Source organism: Aotus nancymaae, unplaced genomic scaffold, assembly GCF_030222135.1.
Source record: "Aotus nancymaae isolate 86718 unplaced genomic scaffold, 86718_ANA_hifiasm-v0.15.2.pri h1tg000046l, whole genome shotgun sequence".
NCBI lineage: Eukaryota > Metazoa > Chordata > Mammalia > Primates > Aotidae > Aotus > Aotus nancymaae.
This window is the reverse complement of record NW_026988460.1, coordinates 29,884,983-29,905,722: the sequence shown is the minus strand read 5'-3', so window position 1 is coordinate 29,905,722 and position 20,740 is coordinate 29,884,983. Positions and strand designations below refer to the sequence as shown.

The 20,740-nt window shown below is 47.0% G+C and overlaps 1 protein-coding gene across 6 annotated transcripts in view; it reads right to left on the bottom strand.

The window, feature by feature from the left end:
• Window positions 1-20,740, bottom strand: part of SLC41A3 (solute carrier family 41 member 3) — a 71,301-nt gene that overhangs the window by 9,294 nt on the left and 41,267 nt on the right. For all 6 annotated transcript variants that reach the window (XM_064362117.1, XM_064362118.1, XM_064362116.1 and 3 more), the window contains 4 exons: window positions 11,897-12,041; window positions 7,038-7,184; window positions 1,984-2,128; window positions 758-837 (listed from right to left, as the gene is read on the bottom strand). In XM_064362117.1, the coding sequence (XP_064218187.1) occupies window positions 758-837; window positions 1,984-2,128; window positions 7,038-7,184; window positions 11,897-12,041 (517 nt within the window). The remainder of the gene's footprint in view (window positions 1-757; window positions 838-1,983; window positions 2,129-7,037; window positions 7,185-11,896; window positions 12,042-20,740) is intronic.

Genomic DNA, 20,740 nt, shown 5'->3' with positions numbered 1-20,740 from the left:
GTGGACACGCAGGAGCTGCCTAAGAGCCTCTGAAGGCTGTTTCTTCAGTTCCCGCAGGCCAGGACCTAGGGGCTAAACTGGATCAAAACATGTTTTGTTCCTCTCCTAACTGATCACTTCCGTTTACAGAAACTTATCAGACACCAGACACCAAACCCAGCTTTGGTTAAAAGAGGGGCCATCCGCACAAACCCCACAAAGTCTAGGCCTAGGAAGTCAGCATGTGCAGAGAGCCAGGTGTCAGGCAGCAGGCAATGTGGGGATCAAGGCACCTGGGAAGCACAGTCCTGGATCTGTCTCAGGGACTGCTGCAGTGCCAGAATATAGGCCTGGTATTTGTTACTGTCTTAATTTTTAAGAAGAAATCCAGATTTTTAAGTGTAAATATCTGAGTTCTGATGTCAGCAATGAATCCAAAAAAAAGAAAAAGCCACAAGAGCCAGCACCCCAGTTCTGAAGGCCATGCTCAATCAGCAGGTGCCTGCGAGGCCTGGAGTTTGGTTCTGTCAGGAGAGCTCATGTCCCGGGACTGCCTGTGAGCAGTGGGTCTGAGTTGCTGTGAGCATGTGTGGGGCTTCCTCCCCGGACTCCTTCCATCTTCCGGCATCCCTGCAAGGCAGCAGTCTGTCCATGGCTCAGCTGCCCAACTGCCTGTGTGGGGCTGGTGCTGCCCCTCTCAGGTCTGCTGTTCAGGTCCAACCCAATCCTGGGGGCCAACCTAACCCAGGAACCCCATGGGAACCCCTCAAATACCTACCACTTATGACAGGGGTAAATATCGCCATGCCTTTGTATTGCTGTTTAGCAATGGTTTTGCTCAAGATGAGTCCTCCAAAACTGGGGAGAGAGCAGACAGCAGTCAAGTGATCAGAGTTTACACTTAAAATGGCCCACAACCCTCTACACAAATCACCCTCTCAGCCTGGCTTCCCACCGTTAGCAGATACTCTCCTTTCCTCTACACAAAATATCTGCTGCATCCAAGCTGGTCTCCTCAGCGTTCTCTGCACCCTGCTCATGCTTTTCCATCTCCACTCTAAGCCTCAACTATTGCAGAAAGCCATCCGAGAACACTCACTTACTGCAAAACAAACACCTTTCCAAGGGCTCACAGCGGGCTGGGCTGTCCTACGACTCTGGGACCACAACTGAGATGCTCTTTAGCAGAAAACAGAACCTGCAGGAGGATCACTTCATGCCCACCCCTTGTTCTCAGAAGATGTTGCAGCAAGACCTTGCTCCCATCAGCCATTGTAGTTTAGCAAAAGCTTTCCCACCCCTTGGAACTTCGTGGGAAGCCAGGTCAATCTGTATAAGGAGCCCAGGAGCCTCCTGGAAGCAAGGATAACTACTCCATCCCCTTTTCTCCCCAAGACTTAAAGTTAGAAAACTCCATCAGAATAGACTGGGGTGGCCCCCATCAAGGTTGACTCCCAGGAAATGGGCCTTGAGAAGGGGCTGGAGTGTGGTGGACCTGGGCTCAGCTGAAGGTTCTAAGGCTCTGGAGGGGAGCTAACCCCACAGCTGTCTGGGTCCCACCAGCAGCCATGAGTGGACAGTGACCAGGAGAACGGATGAGTCAGCAGATATGGCCTTGAGGCCAAGGTGTGGGACCTGCCACCTATGCAGGGGTCTGGGCCAGCAAAGCTCTGGCGGCCATGGCCTGAAAGCCGCTGTCTCCCCTGGGGCTCCAGTGCACTCATGAGGTGGCCCCAGCTTTCGACTCTTTCTGGTTCCCTGGTGTTCTGGCAATTGTAAACAGAGCAGCCTCTCTCAGAACCAATAAGACCCAGGGTTCTCAGTGAAAGGAAGAGAAGAAAGTAAAGAGTATTATAATTCAATCAGCAATGGGAGTTACTGAAGGAGCCCACGGCTACATTTCACTCCATCCCCGACCCCCAAGGCAGTGAGTGTCGCCCTGGTTCTAGGAGCCTTCGTGGCTGAGAGGAAGAAGAGGGGACTGTGGCCCAGGCTCCTGCCCACCTGCTGATGACCATGGCCAGGATGATTGGGAACCAGCCAAACTTCAGGATCTTCACGATGGGAGGGCTCTGCTTGGCAATGAGGATCCACAGTGGGGTCAGAGCCACGAAGCTGAGGCAGACCAGTGGCGTCAGATATTGATTCTCTGAAAGGAGAACAGGGACACACGCGACTCACGTGGCCAAGGCCAGCATGCACAGGCCCAGCCTGGGTTTCACAAGTGAGAAGTAGGTGAGGACGCTCCTATCCTCATCAGTTTAGGGGGAACTGCCTTGCCATACTTTTCAAAGAACTTTCACCATCCCATGAAGTAACCGGAAAAGCTCCTCTCTGACCTCAACTCCTGCCACATTCAACTCCACTTTTCTGGCAAGCTTGCTATTTTCCCCACATAAAGTACTCAATTCTTAGTACTCTGTTGGCTGTGTGCTGGATCAGTCACCGTTGTGGGGGCCCAGGACGAGCCTGACACACTCAGGCACCTTGTGCATTCATTCTCTCCCTTCCTGCCTTGCACTCGGTGTGAGGGTCCCCTTCCACAAGTGACAGAACAAGACTCTGGCTTTCTCTAGAGCAGTCCTCTCATCCTCAGGCCCACCCTGATGTTACTGTCATAAACAAATAGAAGTACAGTTTATAGAACACACCTCGAGCCAGCACTATGCTCGGTACTTCGTGTGTACAATCTCATCTCACCTTCTTGACATCCCTGCTCAGACAGGCAGCAGGAGGAAGCAGACATGCCAAAAAAGGTGGCTGCCCAGATAGCAAGCAGCTCCATCAGGGCTACGGCCCAGGTCCATGGAATGCCAGGGCTGGCTATGGGATGCCTCCTGTGGTAGGCAACCACATGGGTTACGGTCAGCCGGGAAGCTACTCATGTCCCCATCTCATCTTCTCCACAGGTGGGAGGATGGTGAAGACTGGCCAGGTGCTGGATCAGTCACCGCTGTGGGGGCCCAGGGCAAGCCTGACACACTTGGGCACCTCATGCATTCATTCCCTCTCTTCCTGTCTTGTGCTCTGTGTAAGGGTCCCCTTCCACACGTGACAGACGAGACACCAGCTTTCTCTAGAGTGGTCCTCATACCCTCAGCCCCACCCTCCAGAGGGCAGGTTCACCTGCCAAGGGGGCCCCAACACTCAGGGGTGCCCAGGCATGGGTCTGTGTCCCACACACTCCCTCCATGGTGGTGTTATCAGGAACATCCCCTCCTTCCTCCTCTGCACTAAAGGGTCAAGGTCCATTCCTCTGGTTCAGGTGCCCCAGACCAGCTACAGACAAGGTATTTATGGTAGGAGGACATGGCCTCTGCAGGACATATAAGCCAGGCCCAGCCAGCTCTACCCAGGTCTTCTACCCTCTGGGAAACAGCGGCCTGCAGGAGCATCATCTTATAGGATGTTTTTGAATCCAGTCTGAGTTTTTGGTTAGCCACTCACAAGCCCCCAGGGGGCCTGCCTCATGCTCTCCCCAGCACACCTCCCCAGTGTGCAATGCCAGTTCACAACTACACCCAGCAGGTGCCACAGTCAGCTGCTCACACCTCAGTGGGTAAAGATTTATCTAATACAGGCCAGTCCCAGTGACTCCTGAGTGCAACAGAGAGAAGGTCACAGTCTCACTGGAGAGACAGATGCTCCAACAGTGATTTTGTGTCTAAATCATAAGTCGTGTGGAAATGAGCACACGGTATAGCGGGTCAGAGGGAAAGGTTCGTGTGATGCCTAACTCTCACTTATTTTGCAAATCTAACTCAAATAATAAACCCATACACAAACCTTCTTGTTTAAGTTCAGTTTAGCTTAAAAGTATAATTAGTTTATCTTACTTAATTCTTACAGATCTCCATTGTTACTTAGGCAAACTTGGTGAATCTCCCTGGTGATTAAACATCATTGCTGGCAGGCAATACCAGGATGGCAAGGAGATGGTCCCAAAGCTGGGACAGAAAGAGTCACAGCGCCAATACCCTCTAAATCACAGCTGTTTGTCTGCTTCAGTTGCCAATAGGTAAAGATGGGATGCTTTCTCAAATCCCTGGGCCCACATTCTCATGGGGAGTGATAAACTGCAGCTCTGCTGAGGTTCTTCCCTTTGTCTAGGCACTTCCTCAACAACTGTCACCGCCTGCCCACTGCCCTCCAATCCTGTGAGGACACATCAGTGTGGCCAACCAGCCTCAGGCCGCACTCAGCCTCCTAGGACACCTCTGCCCTAAAGGTAGAAGTTAACCAGCCATATAAAGGCAGGCCTGCTTCAGCTGCATATCCTTCCTAACACGGTTTGGAGAGCTTGAGGCACTTTCTTGAGGACTCCTTGAACTTGTGGAATGACCTCAGGCTTTCCCTCTGTAAAAGGGTTTTTGACTGTAACACAGCAGGTTCCTTCCTGTGGGAATAATGGGTGATTTGAATACCAGTGTCTTAGTTTAGTTGCTTATAACAGAACACCTGAAACTGGGTAATCCCTAAAGAAAAAGAATGTCCTTCTGGTTATAAAGGCTGAGAAGTTTAAGGTCGAGAGACTGCCTCTGGTGAGGGCCTTCCTGCTGGTGGGGACTTTGTTGAGTCTGGAGGTGGCGCAGGGCACCACATGGCAAGGGAAACAGGCGTGTAGCTCAGATCTCTCTTCCTCTTTTTATAAAGTCACCAGTCCCACTCTCATGGTAACACGTTAATCCACTAACCCATTAATCTATTAATCCATGAATGGATTAATCCATTCATGAGGGCAGAACCCTTATGACCCAATCACCTCTTAAAGGCCCCACTTATCAATACTGCCACATTGGGGATCAACACATGAAATTTAGGAACTCGTTGAAACCATAGCATTCTACCCCTGGCCCCCAAAATTCATGTCATTCTCACATGCAAAATACATTCATTCCATTCCCAAAGCCCCAAAGTCTTAACTTATGCCAGCATTAACTCAAAAGCCCAAAGTCCAGAGACTCACACGTGAGCCTATGAAATCAAAACAAGCTATCTGTTTCTAAGATACAATGGTGGTACAGGTATAAGGCAGCCATTCCCATCCAAAAGGAAGAAATGGGCAAAAAGAAAACACCCATAGGCCAAAACCTGAGAGAGCAGACACTGGGGCATGTGACTCCACAGCTTTCTCCTTTGACTCCATTCCAGGCATCCTCTGCACACTGGTGCGGGGTGTTGAGGCTCCTAGTCCTCTGAGACCCTCCCACCTCCAACCATGGCTATGCTGTGCTCAGTCCACCCAGCTCTCCCAGGCTGGAGTCACACACCAATAGCTCTGCAGTCTTGGGTTCATGGCGGGAGTCCTGCTTCCATGGCTCCACTAGGCACTGTCCTGGTGGAACTCTCTGGGGCAGCTCCAGTCCTACATTTCTGCTTGACACTGCTCTAGTCGGGGAGCTCTGCAGTGGCTCCAGCCCAGCAGCGAGTCCCTGCCTGGGCCCCCGGGCTTTGGACAAAATACTTCCAAAACTTGGTAGTGGCTACCAAGCTTCCATGGCCCTTGCTCTCCACAAGTCTGGACAATTAGCACCACATGGACCTAGGTTTATGACTTGTACCTTCTGGAGCAGCAGCATGAGCTGCATCCGGGCTGTGTGAGACATGGCTAGGATGGCTAAGGAGCACTGCACTGGGATACAGGGAACAGAGTCCCCAGGGGGCCCTGGGCAGCAAGCTCATGCCTTGGGCCTGTCCCCTGGAACTATTCCATCCTTCTAGGCTTCTGGGTCTGTGATGGGAGGGAGAGCCTCGAAAAATCTCAGAAATGCCTTTGGGACATTTCCCCCTGGTCTTGACTATTAGCTCCTGGCTCCCTTTCAGCCATGCTAATATCCTTAGAAACTGGTGGCTCAGCCATAGCCTTGGATTCCTCTCCTGGAAACTCTTCCATTCTCTACCATATGGCCAGGCTAAACATTTTCCAAATTTTTCTGCCGTTTCCCTTTTCTCTAGGAGTTCACCATATAAACTAAAAATAAAATTCTAAGCTCCATCCCAACTATCTGAATGGACTTCCTCCTCAGCCAGGGCACTCTTGAAATTTAACCTGAAAGACTTTCAGACCATGATGGGAAGTGGGGATCGGACAGGCCTCATTATCCCTCTCTGGGATTAACATCCACACAGACTTTCAGTGAGATAAGAAACATTTTATAATGTCTTCTCTCTGAAGCCTGCTACCTGAAGGCTTCCTCTGCAAATAAGAACTTTGTCTCCATAATCCTTTATCTTAACACAGGCATTCCCTTCTATTGATCCCAGGTCTTTGGATAAACTCAACAAATTGTCAATCAGAATTTTTAAAAATCTACCTATAAGCTTGAAGCCCTCACTTTGAGTTATCCCATCTTTCTGGACCAAACCAGTGTATTTCTTAAATGTATTTGACTGGTGTCTGATGCCTCCCTAAAAATGTATAAAACCAAGCTGCACCCTGACCACCTTGGGCACATGTTCTCAGGACCTCCTGAGGGCTGTGTCACAGGGCATGGTCACTCCTATTTCGCTCAGAATAAAGCTCTTCAAATATTTTACAGAGTTTGACTCTTTTTGTCGACAGCCATAAGCAGTCAGAAGTAACCATGCAACAGCCTGAGCATTTCAGCGCTTAGAAATCCCTTCCACCAGACACCCTAGTGCATCACTCTCAGGTTCGGCCTTCCACAAAGCCCTCAGGTATGGACACAGTTCAGCCACGTTCTCTGCCAATTTATCACAAAGATGGCCTTTACTCTAGGAGATCACGTGTGATAGTCCCTTTCAGAGCACGGTCTGAACAGGAAGGAGGACTGCAGAGAGTAGCTCAGGTCTCACCTCCTCTTCTTATAAAGCCACCAGTCCCACTCCCATGGTAACTCATTAATCCATCAATTCATTAATCCAATCACCTTTTAAAGGCCCTACCTTTCATTACTGCCAAGTTAGGGGTTAAGTTTCCAACACATGAAATGTGGGGGACACATTCAAACAACAGCACACAGGCTGAGTGCAAAAGTACCCACTCAGCCTTGGTGGTGACCTGCTCCAGGACCCCACCCCTGTGGAGCCCTCCTTACCTTTGTGTCTATAGAAGAAGCTGCTAACCAAAGCCAGAATGGACAGTGTGATGAGGTCTCCTAGGCTGGCTGCAATGGGCGTGGCAATGTTGTCTGGGTTGACCCCGAGCCTTCGAGCACCAATCACTATACAGACCATCAGCACCCCTGCAGAAAGAAAGGAGAAAGAGCAGACTCAAATCCCAGGCAGCCAGATGGCCCTGACCAGGCACAGCAGCAAGGGATGGGCAGCACAGAGCCGGGAATGGCAGGTGGCAGGGCGGCTGCTCATTAACTTGCCTCCCTCCACAAAGGCATTGATGTGAAGCCAGACTGCTCTGACTTTCAGAGCTTTCCACTACACCAGAGGCCTGAGAAGGCTGGGAGAGTTGGACTTCACTTTGTGACCTGTGCGCATGATGCTATGGAGTGACCTGTGGCTTCCGGGCTCCTAGATCACCAGGAACCACAGAGACAGGCAGCCCACAGCCCCATGTTGCACGGTGGCTGCTCCAAAGATGCTCAGAGCAAGGAGCCTTCCAGGGTTGAGCTCATGGCATCTCGTGTTTACTGGCATCCTCTGAGAAGCAGACACCAAGATGGAATCAGCCAGGTAAGACATTTATTAGGAAATAGGCCTGTGAGGGAAGACCAGGAGGGTGGGAGGGAGCTGGGAGCACTGGCAGACATTGACACAGGCAGGGCACAGGAGAGGGGAGGAGGTAAGGTGGGGTGCGTCTGAGACTGCACTGCACTTCTAGGTGCACTCAGCCAGGCTGTCAGAGGCACCCTTGGAGGGCCCTGCATCTCCCAGGAACAGTCCTGTGATGGGAGCCTGGCAGTGCTGTCCCTGGGCACTGGGAGGCACATGCTGTGGTGGCGGATTTCAGGGTGCAGCACTGAGAGGTGAGGCTCACACTTCCATGGCCACCATGACTCTGCAGTCCTCCTTCCTGTTCAGACTGTACTCTGAAAGGGACTATCACATGTGATCTCCTAGTCCACATCCACGGCCTAGGGCTTGACTCCACAGACTCTCACTTGGTTCTCTAAGAAGATGCTCTGTGTTGTGGCTATTGGCATTTTAACACTTTACTCAGGATCTTGTAACTCTAAATATAATTACAATCACCACCTAATGCCATCCTCAAGCTGCCACCACAAGCTGGTTTGTGCCTTGCTTGATCTTGTGAACAAGTCACAGCCCCGTTAAAGAGGGAAACTAAATAATAACAATAGTAGTTTGTCAATGAGTTTGTGTCCTTTGTAGGGACATGGATGAATCTGGAAACCATCATTCTCAGCAAACTGACATAAGAACAGAAAATCAAACACTGCATCTTCTCATTCATAGGTGGGTGCTGAACAATAAGAACACATGGACACAGGGAGGGGAGCATCACACACTAGGGTCTGTTGGGGGGGAATGGGGAGGGACAGCAGTGGGTAGGGAGGTTGGGGAGGAATAACATGAGGAGACATGCCAGATATAGGTGATGGGGGGATGGAGGCAGCAAACCACATTGTCATGTAGGTACCTATGCAACAATCCTGCATGTTCTGCACATGTACCCCAGAACCTAAAGTGAAATTTTAAAAAAATTTTATATATACATATATATAAACATATATATACATATATATATAAACATATATATATACATATATATATAAACATATATATATACATATATATATACATACTATATATATACTATATATATACTATATATATAAATATATATATATAAGATCCCCCCATTCCAGAGAAGAGCCTGTCACACACCCAGAAGAAAGGAAGGCTGCACAGAGAGACCAGAAAGAATCTAGACAAACAGGCCTTGCTGGCTTTCCTCACTCCATTTATTAACATTAGGCTTTTTGTCCAATCATATTTCTTCACAGCTATCAATAATTCGTTAAACCTAGGCATAAAAAAGGACAATTTTCCCTGTGTCTTTGGGTCTTCATTCTGAAGGCTCCCATCTATACACATCAAATAAATTTGTATGCCTATTAAAAAAATAGTAGTTTGTAATTGCTGCATAATAAAATAAAGTTTACTGTATTGTGTTTAATATAAATCCTATCCCCCAGTTCTGTTTAAAATTAACTAACTCCCTGTAAAACCTACCTTATCTATTCTCTTCACATTCTCAGCAAAGTTCCCAGGCATCTCAAGACTCCTATTTTTCTTGCTGACCAGCTGCAAGGTCACAGGGCAAGATAACACCCAAAGAATGTACAATGTGTTTCTCAAAATGCTATTTTTCAAATGTAATGTACATCATAAGACATGCTACAAATTAATTAACTGTTCTTTGTTTTGCCTTCTGTAAACCTGTTAGCTGCTAAGTCATCCCGAATATATAAAAAGTACCCCATTTTCTTTGTTTTTTGCTCAGTTTTCGGATACGCATGCATGGAGCCGGTGCACCTAAATAAAATCCTCCTGTTCCATCCATTGGTCTCTCCAGTCTCCTGATATCTGCAACACTGTGTCTCCTTTTGAATGCCAGCTGTAAGTGAATCCAAGCTTGCATGCTGAGTCAGTGAGGTGGGGACAATCTCGCAGGGACCATTTAAAGGAACACCACTGGTTTGGGGGCATCTATTAAAAACCACTACCCTGAGGCTTGTGTGACAGCCTCTTCAATGGCACCTGGTGACGCAACCGCAATGCTTCTGAACAGCCATGGACAATACAGATTTTGCTTATGTTGCTAAGCTTCACCCCATCTCTGGGCTCAGTTTCCCCTTCTGTAAAATGAGGAGCTGGGACTGGTGTTCTCTATAAGCCCCTGCAAAGACAGGGCTGGCCTTCTGGACTGTTAGACTCTGTTGTTTTCAGGAGACTTTATGCTGAGGGTCTCCTGGACTCTTCTTCTCTGGAAAGTCTGGCATATTCATCCCGCCCCATCCGTGGACCAGGCTGGGTCATGGCATACACCATCTGTCCATGCCTGCATAGGCTGTGACCAGAAGCCAGCCTCAGGCAACACCTTGAGCAGGGACATCTGGTTTGTAAACCTGCAGCTGGGCTTCGGCACAGTCCTCTTCTGGCCTACACCCTCCACGCTGGCTCCATGCACTGGCACAGGAATGGGGCTGATCAGTTGCCTGGTAGGAATGAGAAACCTCAAATAGCCCACATGGGGTACCCACAGCAAGCCCAGCCCAGATGGTATTGACTGAGCAAGTAGGTGGGGGAATGGATGTATAAACACAAGTTCAGTTGTGAAGTTACCAACATTTACTTCTTTCACTGCACCAAAGCAAGGCACCTGGTCTGCAAGATTCACACAGACACGTGACCCAGGAGAGAGCTGGAGGACAGTCCATTCATTCAGCTAAAATCTGTGAGCTGGTTATAAGCCTGGCCCGGGTTTAGGGGATGACAGTAACCAAAAGGTTCTGTTCCCATCAGTGGAAATGCCTGTCAGGTTGGGGGAGAGACAGCACGCAAGTGTGTGAGCACACATTTGAGGTGAGGTGAGTAAAACAGGACACTAAAGGAAAGCACGACTGGAACCAAGGACACCTTAGTGTTGGTCAGGGAAGGCCTCAGGACAAAAGCGACACATGGCACTCACTCTACTGTCCTGTACACTCACAAGTTTATTGTCTGCCCCTGAGCTAGACTATAAAATCAAAACACATTTTGTTGACAGTCTATCCCTAGCACTACACAGTGTCAGGCACACAGCAGACACCCGGCAACAACTGAATCACCAATGGATGACCATGCAATGTGGCGAATGTGTGGTGATTATGCTTTCCCCACACGTGTGAGCCTCAGGGAAGAGGGTTATGTCTGCCCGCAGTTCTGTCTCACGTATGCTGCAGACGCACATTAAACACCTGCTGTGTCTGGCATGAGACAGGAGCAGCAGACAGCAGGTGGGAACTGCTGGGTCCCCACTCTTGAGGAGGTGACATTTTAGCAGGGAGGTGAGGCAGAAAGATGATGAAACAAGACAATCTGAGCTGCACAAGCAAAGCTGGGGTCCACGGGAAGGGGAGAGAGGAGGAGCGTGCACATGGGAGGGTGGAGCTGTGCATTCAACACTACCGTCCCCCTAACCCACACGTTGAAATCCTCACCTCTAAGGTGATGGTGTTAGGAGGTGGGGCCTTTGGGAGGTGAGGTCATGAGGATTGGGGGCCGCATGAATAAGATGAGGGCCCTTATGAAAGAGGCCCCAGGGAGCTCCCACATTTCTCTCCACCATGTGATGACAGTGAGAAGCGACAGCTGCAGCCTCAAAGGGAACAGCCCCGATCCCAGCCCCACGGGCACCCAACCTTGAGCTCCGGCCTGCAGCCCAGTGAGGAGTAAATGTCTGCTGCCGCCGAGCTAACTGGGAGCTCCGTCACAGCAGCCACAGGCCCCTCAGACAGGTCAGAAAGGCCTCTCTGAAGACATGAAATGGAAGCTCAAATCTGTGCCTTGCCTCCAGGATGTCTGCAGCCTCCGGAGTCCATCACAGGCCTGTGTGTAAGGTTATGCTCAATAAGTGTTTGAAAACCAACAGGCTGACTGAAGAGACAGATGAACAAGCCTGCTGTGTGCAAATGTCAGGCCTCAGCACAGGAGCATGACCAGCTGAAGAGATCTACAGAGCAGGACCAGGCCTTTACACAGCAGAGAGCAGAGGTGGGTGGTGGCAGGGGCAGCACACACCCCTGCCTGGGTGAGGGCACAGGGCGGGCCATGAAGACCCAGCTGGCTCCCTCCACCCTGTTAGTGAGACCCCTGAGCCCACCATCAGTCCGATTAGTGGTGAGACTACCCAGAAACTGAAAACACAATGAGCCCTGAGGTGGGAACTCAGAGGAGCAAGGGGTGGGTGGGGGCACACAGCTGGGGCATGGCTCACCCAGGGCAAAGGCTGCAAGGAAGGCAGTGAGGACACTGCTGGCACACAGCAACTCCACCTTGGCAATGTCCACCTCTTCTCGGGACACCGCACCCAACAGCAGTGCAGCCACAGCAGCCAGGAGCCCCACGACAGTGGCCTGCACCTGTCGGGCAGAAATCAGAAGCATGAGGGGGGCCCCTGGGGCCACACTCCCTGCCCTTCATACCTTGCTCACCACAAGAGGCCAGGTGCCACATGCTACTGCCTCCTTTCCCTCACCCTAAAATCTCACAAGCCCTCACCCAAGGAACAACTAACACCACAACCCATATCTGCCTTGAACCCAACTCCCCCAAAACCACGCTGGAGACCTCTGCTCCCTTGCTGGGCACCGCCTTCAACGGCAGAATCTATTTCTGCATCTTCTGCTCAGACTTCAGTCAGGGGCCACCTGGTCTTTGGCTCACAACTCCACTCTCACTGGTCTGGGCAGAAGTGCTCTGCAACCCCCAGCAGTGCAGACAACACACCTCACTTACCATGTGGTGCACCCCATGATGCAGAGCAGCCACAAAGGAGGCCTCCACACACTTTTGGTCTCTCCCGGCACCCTGCACACACCCTCCCCTTCCAGCCTCTGTTCCCATCTCTGTCCAGCCGAGCACACACTACAGCATGCGCCAGGAGCTGCCCTGATCTGGACATCAACACTGGCACCTCTAATCCAAAATGCTGAGCTGGAAATGTTATTAAAGAAGGACCCAGAAACAAAGAACTCCACCATGCAAGGGAGAAGAGTGATATGGTTTGACTCTGTATCCCCACCAAGTTTCATGTGGAATTGTAATCCCCAATGTTGGAGGTGGGGCCTGGCAGGAGGTGATTGGATCATAGGGGCGGTTTCTCATGGTTTAACATCACCCCCTACCCCTGGGTGAAGTCATCGATAATTGTAAGTTGTCATGAGTTCTGGTTGTTTAAAAGTATGTGGCACCTCACTCCTCTCTCTCTTGCTCCTTCTCTGGCCACGTGAAGTGCTGCTCCCCTTTACATTGCCCCCTGCTTGTAAGTTTCCTGGGGCCTTTCCACAAGCTGAGCAGATGCCAGCATCATGCTTCCATGCTGTACAGTCTGTGGAATTATAAGCCAATAAACCCTCTTTTGTTTAGAAATTACTCAGTCTCAGATATTTCTCCGTAGCAGTATGAGAACAGACTAACATAGAAAAATGGTACTGAGGAGTAGGACACTGCTATAAAGATACCTGAAAATGTGGTCATGACTTTGGAGCTGGGTAACGAGCAGAGGGTAGACGAGCGTAAAGGGCTCAGAAGAAGACAGGAAGATAAGGGAAAGTTTAGAACTTCCTCCAGACTTGTTAAATGGTTGTGACCAAAATGCTGGTAGTGATATGAACAGTGAAGGCCATGCTGACGAGGTCTGAGATAGAAATTAGGATCTTTTGGGGAACTGGAGCAAAGGTCCCTTTTGTTACACTTTAGCAAAGAACTTGGCTGTATTGTGCCCCTGCCCTAGGGATCTGTGTAACTTTGACCTTGAAAGCGATGATTTAGGGTATCTGGTAGAAGAAATTTCTAAGCAGCAAAGCATTCAAGATGTGACCTAGCTGCTTCTAATAACCTATGCTCATATGCATGAGCAAAGAAATGATGTAAAACTGGAACTTATATTTAAAGGGGAAGCAGAGAGTAAAAGTTTGGAATATTTGCAGCCTGGCCATGTGGTAGAAAAGGCAAACCCACTTTCAGGGGAGAAATTCAAGCAGGCTGCAGAAATTTACATAAATAAAAAGAAGTCAAGTGCTAACAGCCAAGACAATGGGAAAAGGCCTGGAAGACATCTCAGAGACCTTATTAGCAGCCCCTTCCCTCACAGACCCAGAGGCCTAAGATGACAGAATGGTTTCATAAGCCAGGCCCACAGCCCCTACTGCCCTGCACAGCCTCAGGATACTTCTTCCCACATCCCAGCCACTGAAGCTTCAGTCATGGCCCAAAGGAGCCCAGGTACAGCTCAAGCTGCTGTTTCAGAGAATGCAAGCCATAAGCCTTGATGGCTTCCACATGGTGTTATGCCTGTAGGTGCACAGAGTATAAGAGTTGAGGCTTCAGAGCCTCTGCCTAGATTTCAGAGGATGTATGGAAAAGTCTGGATGTCCAGGCAGAAGCCTGCTGCAGGGGTAGAGCCCTCATGGAGACCCTCTACCTGAGCAGTGTGGGGGGAAATGTGGAATTAGAGCCCCCTGCCCCACCGCCACAGGTCCCACTGGGGCACTGCCTAGTGAAACTGGGAGAAGAGAGTCTCCATCCTCCAGATTCCAGAATGGCAGATCCACCAGCAGCTTGCCACCATCAGCCTGGAAAAGCTGCAGGCACTGAACACCAGCCCCTGAGAGCTGCCTAAAGCCTCTGTGGCTTTGCAGGGTTCAGCCCCATCTGCTACTCTCACAGTAACTAATTTGTCTTTGATTTTACAGGCTCATTGGCAGAAAGTACTTGCCTTGTCTCAGATGAGACTTTTTGGACTTTTGAGTCAATGCTGGAATGAGTTAAGACTTTGGGTGACTGTTAGGAAGCCATGATTTTATCTTGCAATGTGAGAAAGGCATGAGATTTGAGGGTCCAGGAGTGGAATGATATAGTTTGTATTTGTTTCTCCACCAAATCTCATGTCAAATTGTAATCCCCAGTGTTGGAGGTGGAGCCTGATGGGAGGTGACTGGATCACAGGAGTGGTTTCTATGGTGACTCCCTTGGTGCTGTCACCTACAATAAGTGAGTTCTGCTGAGATCTGGTCCTTAAAAAGTGTGTAGCACTCCCACCCATCACTCTTTTGCTCCTTCTCTGGCCACATGAAGTGCTGGCTTCCCTTCTGTCTCCCACCATAATTGTAAGTTTCCTGAAGACTCCTCAGAAGTTAAGCAGATGCTAATATCATGCTTCCTGAACAGCCTGTGGAACCATAAGCCAATTAAACTTCTTTTCTTTATAAATTACCTAGTCTCAGATATTTCTTTATAGCAATGCAAAATGGACTAATACAAAGAGCTAGTTTTTTTTTTTTTTTTTTTTTTTTTTTTTTTTTTTTCAAAGTGAGGTCCCTGGAACACTGAGGGGCTCCAACATTCTTAAAAATACTAACATATTTCCCTTTGTCACTGCATTGACACTGTACTAGTGATAAAAAGGCAATGGTGGCTAAAACTTCTAATACTGTAAGAGGCAGTGCTACCAAAGTGTACTAGTAATCATGGCTTTTTTTTTTTTTTTGAGGCGGAGTCTTGCTCTGTCAACCTAGGCTGGAGTGCAGTGGCGTGATCTCGGCTCACTACAACCTCCGACTCTCGGGTTCAAGCGATTCTCCTGCCTCAGCCTCCCATGCAGCTGGGATTATAGGTGCCTGCCATTATCCCCAGCTAACTTTAGTATTTTTTTTTTTTTTTTAAAGAGAAAGAGAGAGAGAGAATGGGGAGGAGGAAAATGGAACAGAAAGAGAGAGAGAGAATGGGGAGGAGGAAAATGGAAGAGAAAGAGAGAGAGAGAATGGGGAGGAGGAAAAAGGAAAAGAAAGAGGGAGAGAGAATGGGAGTATTGCTTTCTTGCCCAGGCTAGAATGCAATTTAGTAATGGGTATTGAAAACCTCTTGTATACTGATAATTATACTTAATGATGTAGTCAGGAAGGAATAAGGGAAGAAGATAACAAACAAACAGCCAACCAATATTTCATTTAAACCTATGAAATGCTATGCTATTACTGAGGAGTGATTTACTTCCAATTATATAGTCACTTTTGGAATAGGTGTGAGGTGGTAATGTATGTTCTGTGTATTTGAAGTGGAGAGTTCTATAAATGTTTATTGTTTACTTGTTCCGGGTCTGAGTTCAAGTCCTGAATATCCTTGTTAATTTTCTATCTCGTTGATCTATAGAATCGTTAGCTATTCTTGTTACATTGATCCTTTTACCATTATGTAATATCCTTCTTTGCCTCTTTTGATCTTTGTTGCTTTAAAGTCTACTTTATCAGAGGCGAGAATTGCATCTCCTGCTTTTTGTGTATTTGTTTATTTTTACTCTCTGGTTGGTAAATCTTCCTCCTTCTCTTTGAGTCTTTGTGTATTGTTGCATGTAAGATGGGTCTGGATGCAGCATACTGATGGGTTTTGGCTTTTTATCCAATTGAAATATATATAAGTTTAATACTGGCGTTTGATGCTAGCTGGCTGTTTTGCCCGTTAGTTGATGTAAATTTTTCATTGTATTAATGTTCTTTGCTTTTTGATATATTTTTGGAAAGGCTGATATTGGTTGTTCCTTTATATGTATAGTGCTTCTTTCAGAAGCTCTTGTAAAGCAGGCCTGGTGGTGGTGAACTCTCTAAGTACTTGTTTGTTCGCAAAAGATTTAATTTTTCCTTCGCTCATAAAGCTTAGTTTGGCTGGATAGGAAATTCTGGGTTGAAAGTTCTTTTCTTTAAGGATGTTAAATATTGGTCCCCACTCTTTTCTGGCTTGTAGGGTTTCTGCTGAGAGATCTGCTGTAAGTCTGATAGGTTTCCCTTTATGGGTAACCTGACCTTTCTCTCTGGCTGCCCTTAGTATTTTCTCCTTCATTTCAACCCTAATAAATCTGGCGATTATGTGCCTTGGGGTTGGTCTTCTTGAAGAATATCTTTGTGGTGTTCTCTGTATTACCTGGAGTTGAATATTACCTTGCCATGCTAGGTTGGGAAAGTTTTCCTGAATGATATCCTGAAGAGTATTTTCCAACTTGGATTCATTCTCTTCATCACATTCAGGTACACCTATCAAACGTAGATTAGGTCTTTTCACATAGTCCCATATTTCCTGGAGACTTTGCTCATTCCTTTTTATCCTTTTTTCTCCAAACTTGTCTTCTCGTTTCATTTCACTGAGCTGGTCCTCGACTTCTGATATCCTTTCTTCTGCTTGATCAATTCGACTGTTTAAGCTTGTGCATGCTTCGCGAAGTTCTCGTGTGGTGCTTTTCAGCTCCATCAATTCATTTATATTCCTCTCTAAATTGTCCATTCTCGTTAGCATTTCGTCAAACCGTTTTTTAAGGTTCTTAGTTTCTTTGTATTGCGTTAGAACAAGTTCTTTTAATTCACAGAAGTTTCTCATCACCCACATTTTGAAACCTGCTTCTGTTATTGGAACACACTCGTTCTCCATTAAGCCTTGTTCCGTTACTGATGAGGAATTGCGATCCCCTGTAGAGGGAGAGGCATTCTGATTTTGAGAATTCTCTGTCTTTTTAGGCTGCTTTCTTCCCTTGATTATATATTTATCCATCTGTCGTCTTTGTAATTACCGACTTTCTAACTAGGTCTCTGAGCGGACGTCCAGCTTTTTGATTCCCAGCGCCGAAATCTGAGCAATCCACTGCGCCGGCCAAGACAGCGGTGTTAAGGTTGATGGTGCCTTTCTGCCCAGAAATCTCTGGACTCTGCACCAAGAACTGCCGCTTTAAGGCGCCAGCAAAACCGCTGCGCCGGCCACAAGAGTCGCTCTGGCGACCCGTGGAGCTCCTCCGCTGGGAATCTCCTGGTCCGTGAGCTACAAATATTCGTCTGAAAGTGTGGCGTCCTCTCGTTCTCTGCGCTTTCACTGGGAGCTACGTGCCTGAGCTGCTAGTGATCAGCCATCTTGGATCTCTCTCCAAAGAGCTAGTTTTTTAAAGCTAAAAATTGCTCCCCAAGTTAATCTATGTAATTCCAGTCAAAGTCCCAACAAGATCTTTCATGGCACCTGGCAACTCATTTTAAATTTCACAAAAATGAGTAACTGTGCAAGAATAGCCAAGACAGCTTCAAGAGGGGTCAAAGAGGTAGTTGTGAGATATTCATGATCCATGTGTATTTTAAAGCTGCAGGAATGAAAGCAGTGTGGTGCTAACAGAAACAAATAGATCAGCAGGACAGAACAGAGTCCAAGAATAGAACCAAGAATATATGAAAAGTTAATACATAAAAATGTAATCATGAATATATAGTATGATAAAGGTGGTATTGCAAATCAGGATGGAATGGGTAAATATTAAACAGGGTAAAGAAAATTGGATATCTAGGTTTGGGAAAAATATGGGTCCCTACTTCACACTATGCACAGATACCCCTGAACATAAAAACCATATTCCATAAAATATATAATATATATTATACAGAATATAAAATTATAAATGTATAATGTATATTATATATATTACATATATGTTATATATTATTATATTTTAGGAAAATTCTAAATAAAATCTCAATATGTGTATAGTATAAAACTTTTTATGCTTAAACAATATATATTGTTATATATATAAAAGTTATATACCATGATATATAAGTATTATATATATTATACATATATACACAAGTCCATTTATACACTGAACTTCATTATTCTGAATACTAACTAGAAAAATGCACAAGGTTTATGGATAGGCAACTCAGAGAAAATACAAATGGATAACAGATGTCCATAAAGACAAACTTCTCTAGTAGTTAGGAAAATTCTAAATAAAATCTCCACTTGAAGTTATCTATTTGTAGCTCATGCTGTTCTTCCTCTTTTAAAAGGTAGGTACTGTCTTGTTTTCTACTGGAATCCCTGTTCTGAGCACAGAGCCTGGCACTCTGTAGGTAGTTATACAGCCTCAATGGCTAGATGGATGAATGGACAGATGTGTGGGTGAATAGGTAGGTGGATGAATGGGTGGGTGGGTGGATGAATGGACAGATGGACAAATGGATGAGTAGGCAGGTAGGTGGGTGGGTGGCTGGTTGGATGGATGGATGGATGCACAAGATATACTTTGTTTATTCATCAGATTAGGTAAGATTAAAATTAAAAAGGTTGATAATATAAAATACATATTGACAAGTATGTGAGAAAATGGTTCTCTTACACATTGATGGGGGTCAATATTGGCACAGGAATTTTGGGGGAAACTTTGGCTATAATTTTTCTATATACCTTATGATTCAGCATTTTCTCCAAAGAAACACTTGCATATGTGTACAAAGCATTCACAGCTGATATTTGCTGAGTGCTATCTGCTATGTTCAAAGTAATTTTTATTCAATAAGTCATATTAAGAGAAAAGTACAAGGTACAGAATTGTGTATATAGTGTAAAACTTTTTATGTTTAAACAATACAGAAAACCATATATATTATCCGTGGACACACATATATATATGGTGTATTCAAAAAGTAGTTTAGAAGAATATTTTCAAAGCTAATTCGGTTATAGAGAAACTGATTCAAATATTGCTCAGATATTAATGGTAGGGCTAATTGTTATTAAGAAATGAAAGAGTTTTTAATCATTTTGGAGGGAAATCTAGAGGTTTGAACTGTTCATACTCTTTGAACTTGTGGGAAGTTATCTTAAGAATTTCATGCACAAAGATATTTTCATTGCAGTATAATCTTTCAAGTAAGTCAAAGGCTAGGAAGACCTCAAGGCCCGGCTCAGTGGCCGGGTTCAGGGAAGTGGGCAGGGCTGGTACTGAGTGGACTCCCAAGGGACTGGCTCTCAGTGGCTGCCGTTTGGTCACTGCTGCCACATTTATATGATAGAATATGTTGAAGTTCTTAAAAAGTCAAATGAATAAAACTTATTGCACTGCTGATGATTCAAAGTTAATTAAGCTTTTTTAAAAAAGAAGACAAAATTACATCCATGCTGGGATTGGGACTATATGCCAAACTAGTGCCTGGCCCTGAACAGGGCTTCACAAACATATGTTGAGAATCAATTATGTGGAAATGTGCATCCATATGGATAAAGATTTTATGGAAAACAGCAAAGTACAACCAGTGTGACTTGCAGCCGAGGCATTTATTACCTGCCCCTTGCTAGACCTTGTGTTAGAGGCATCACAAGCATCTCGTTCAACTCTGCAGTTCCTCAGCCACAGGACATGGTGCTGGCCCATGAGACTCAGGTCAGCTGCAGAGAGCAGACATTTAAACACACAACTACAACCAGGGCAGCCGCAGCAGCACGCATAAGGCACCAATGAAGTAAAAGGCAGAAAGAGATACACCTGGTGTCAGGGAGGTAATTAGACCTGAGTGGAGCCTTTAAAGAGTGTCACTGGCAGCTGAACTAGAAGAGAATGGACCTTGCAAGGAGAGATGGCTGAAGATGCATGGCAGGGACGTGTGAAGGGGTGGGGGTTGGGCAGGGGGTTGGTGAGGTGGTGCAGCCAGGCCCACAGTTGGATGAGGGGAGCCAGTGAAGGCAGAAGAGGCATAAATGACTTTGGATTTTAGAAAAGGCCACCCAGGTGGCCAGGAGGAGCTGGAGGATTCAGGGCCTGGAAGTAGCTAGAGCAGTGTGGAGGTCTGCCATCATCCAGGCAGGGGAGGAGAAAGAGAAGTAGGATTCATGCACAACTCGGAGGCAGAAGTCTCAAAGGGACTGCATGCTGAGAAGCAGCTAGGGTGACATAGTCTGGTGTGGTTACTGGGAAGGAACATTACAAAGTACAGCTGACAGGACAGGGTGATGGCCAAGAGCCAGCCAGATGCCACACAGTGACAACTTCGCAGCACCCCTGCACAGGTAAGGTGAAGTGACTTGCCTGAGGCCCCTCAGTGGGCTGATTCCCAAAGTGAGCTTTCAACCATCACACTAGATTGAGTCAGGGACTTTAGCAGAGGTGAGTATGAGCAGGGAAGATAATGAGGCTGGACTTGGCTGTTTTGGGGGGTGCCTCCAGGACAGGTGGACGGAGATGCCCCGTAGAGAGTTAGATGTAGTGGTTCTGGAACCCAAGTGAGGTATAAAGTAGGTATCATCCTAATGTGATGGA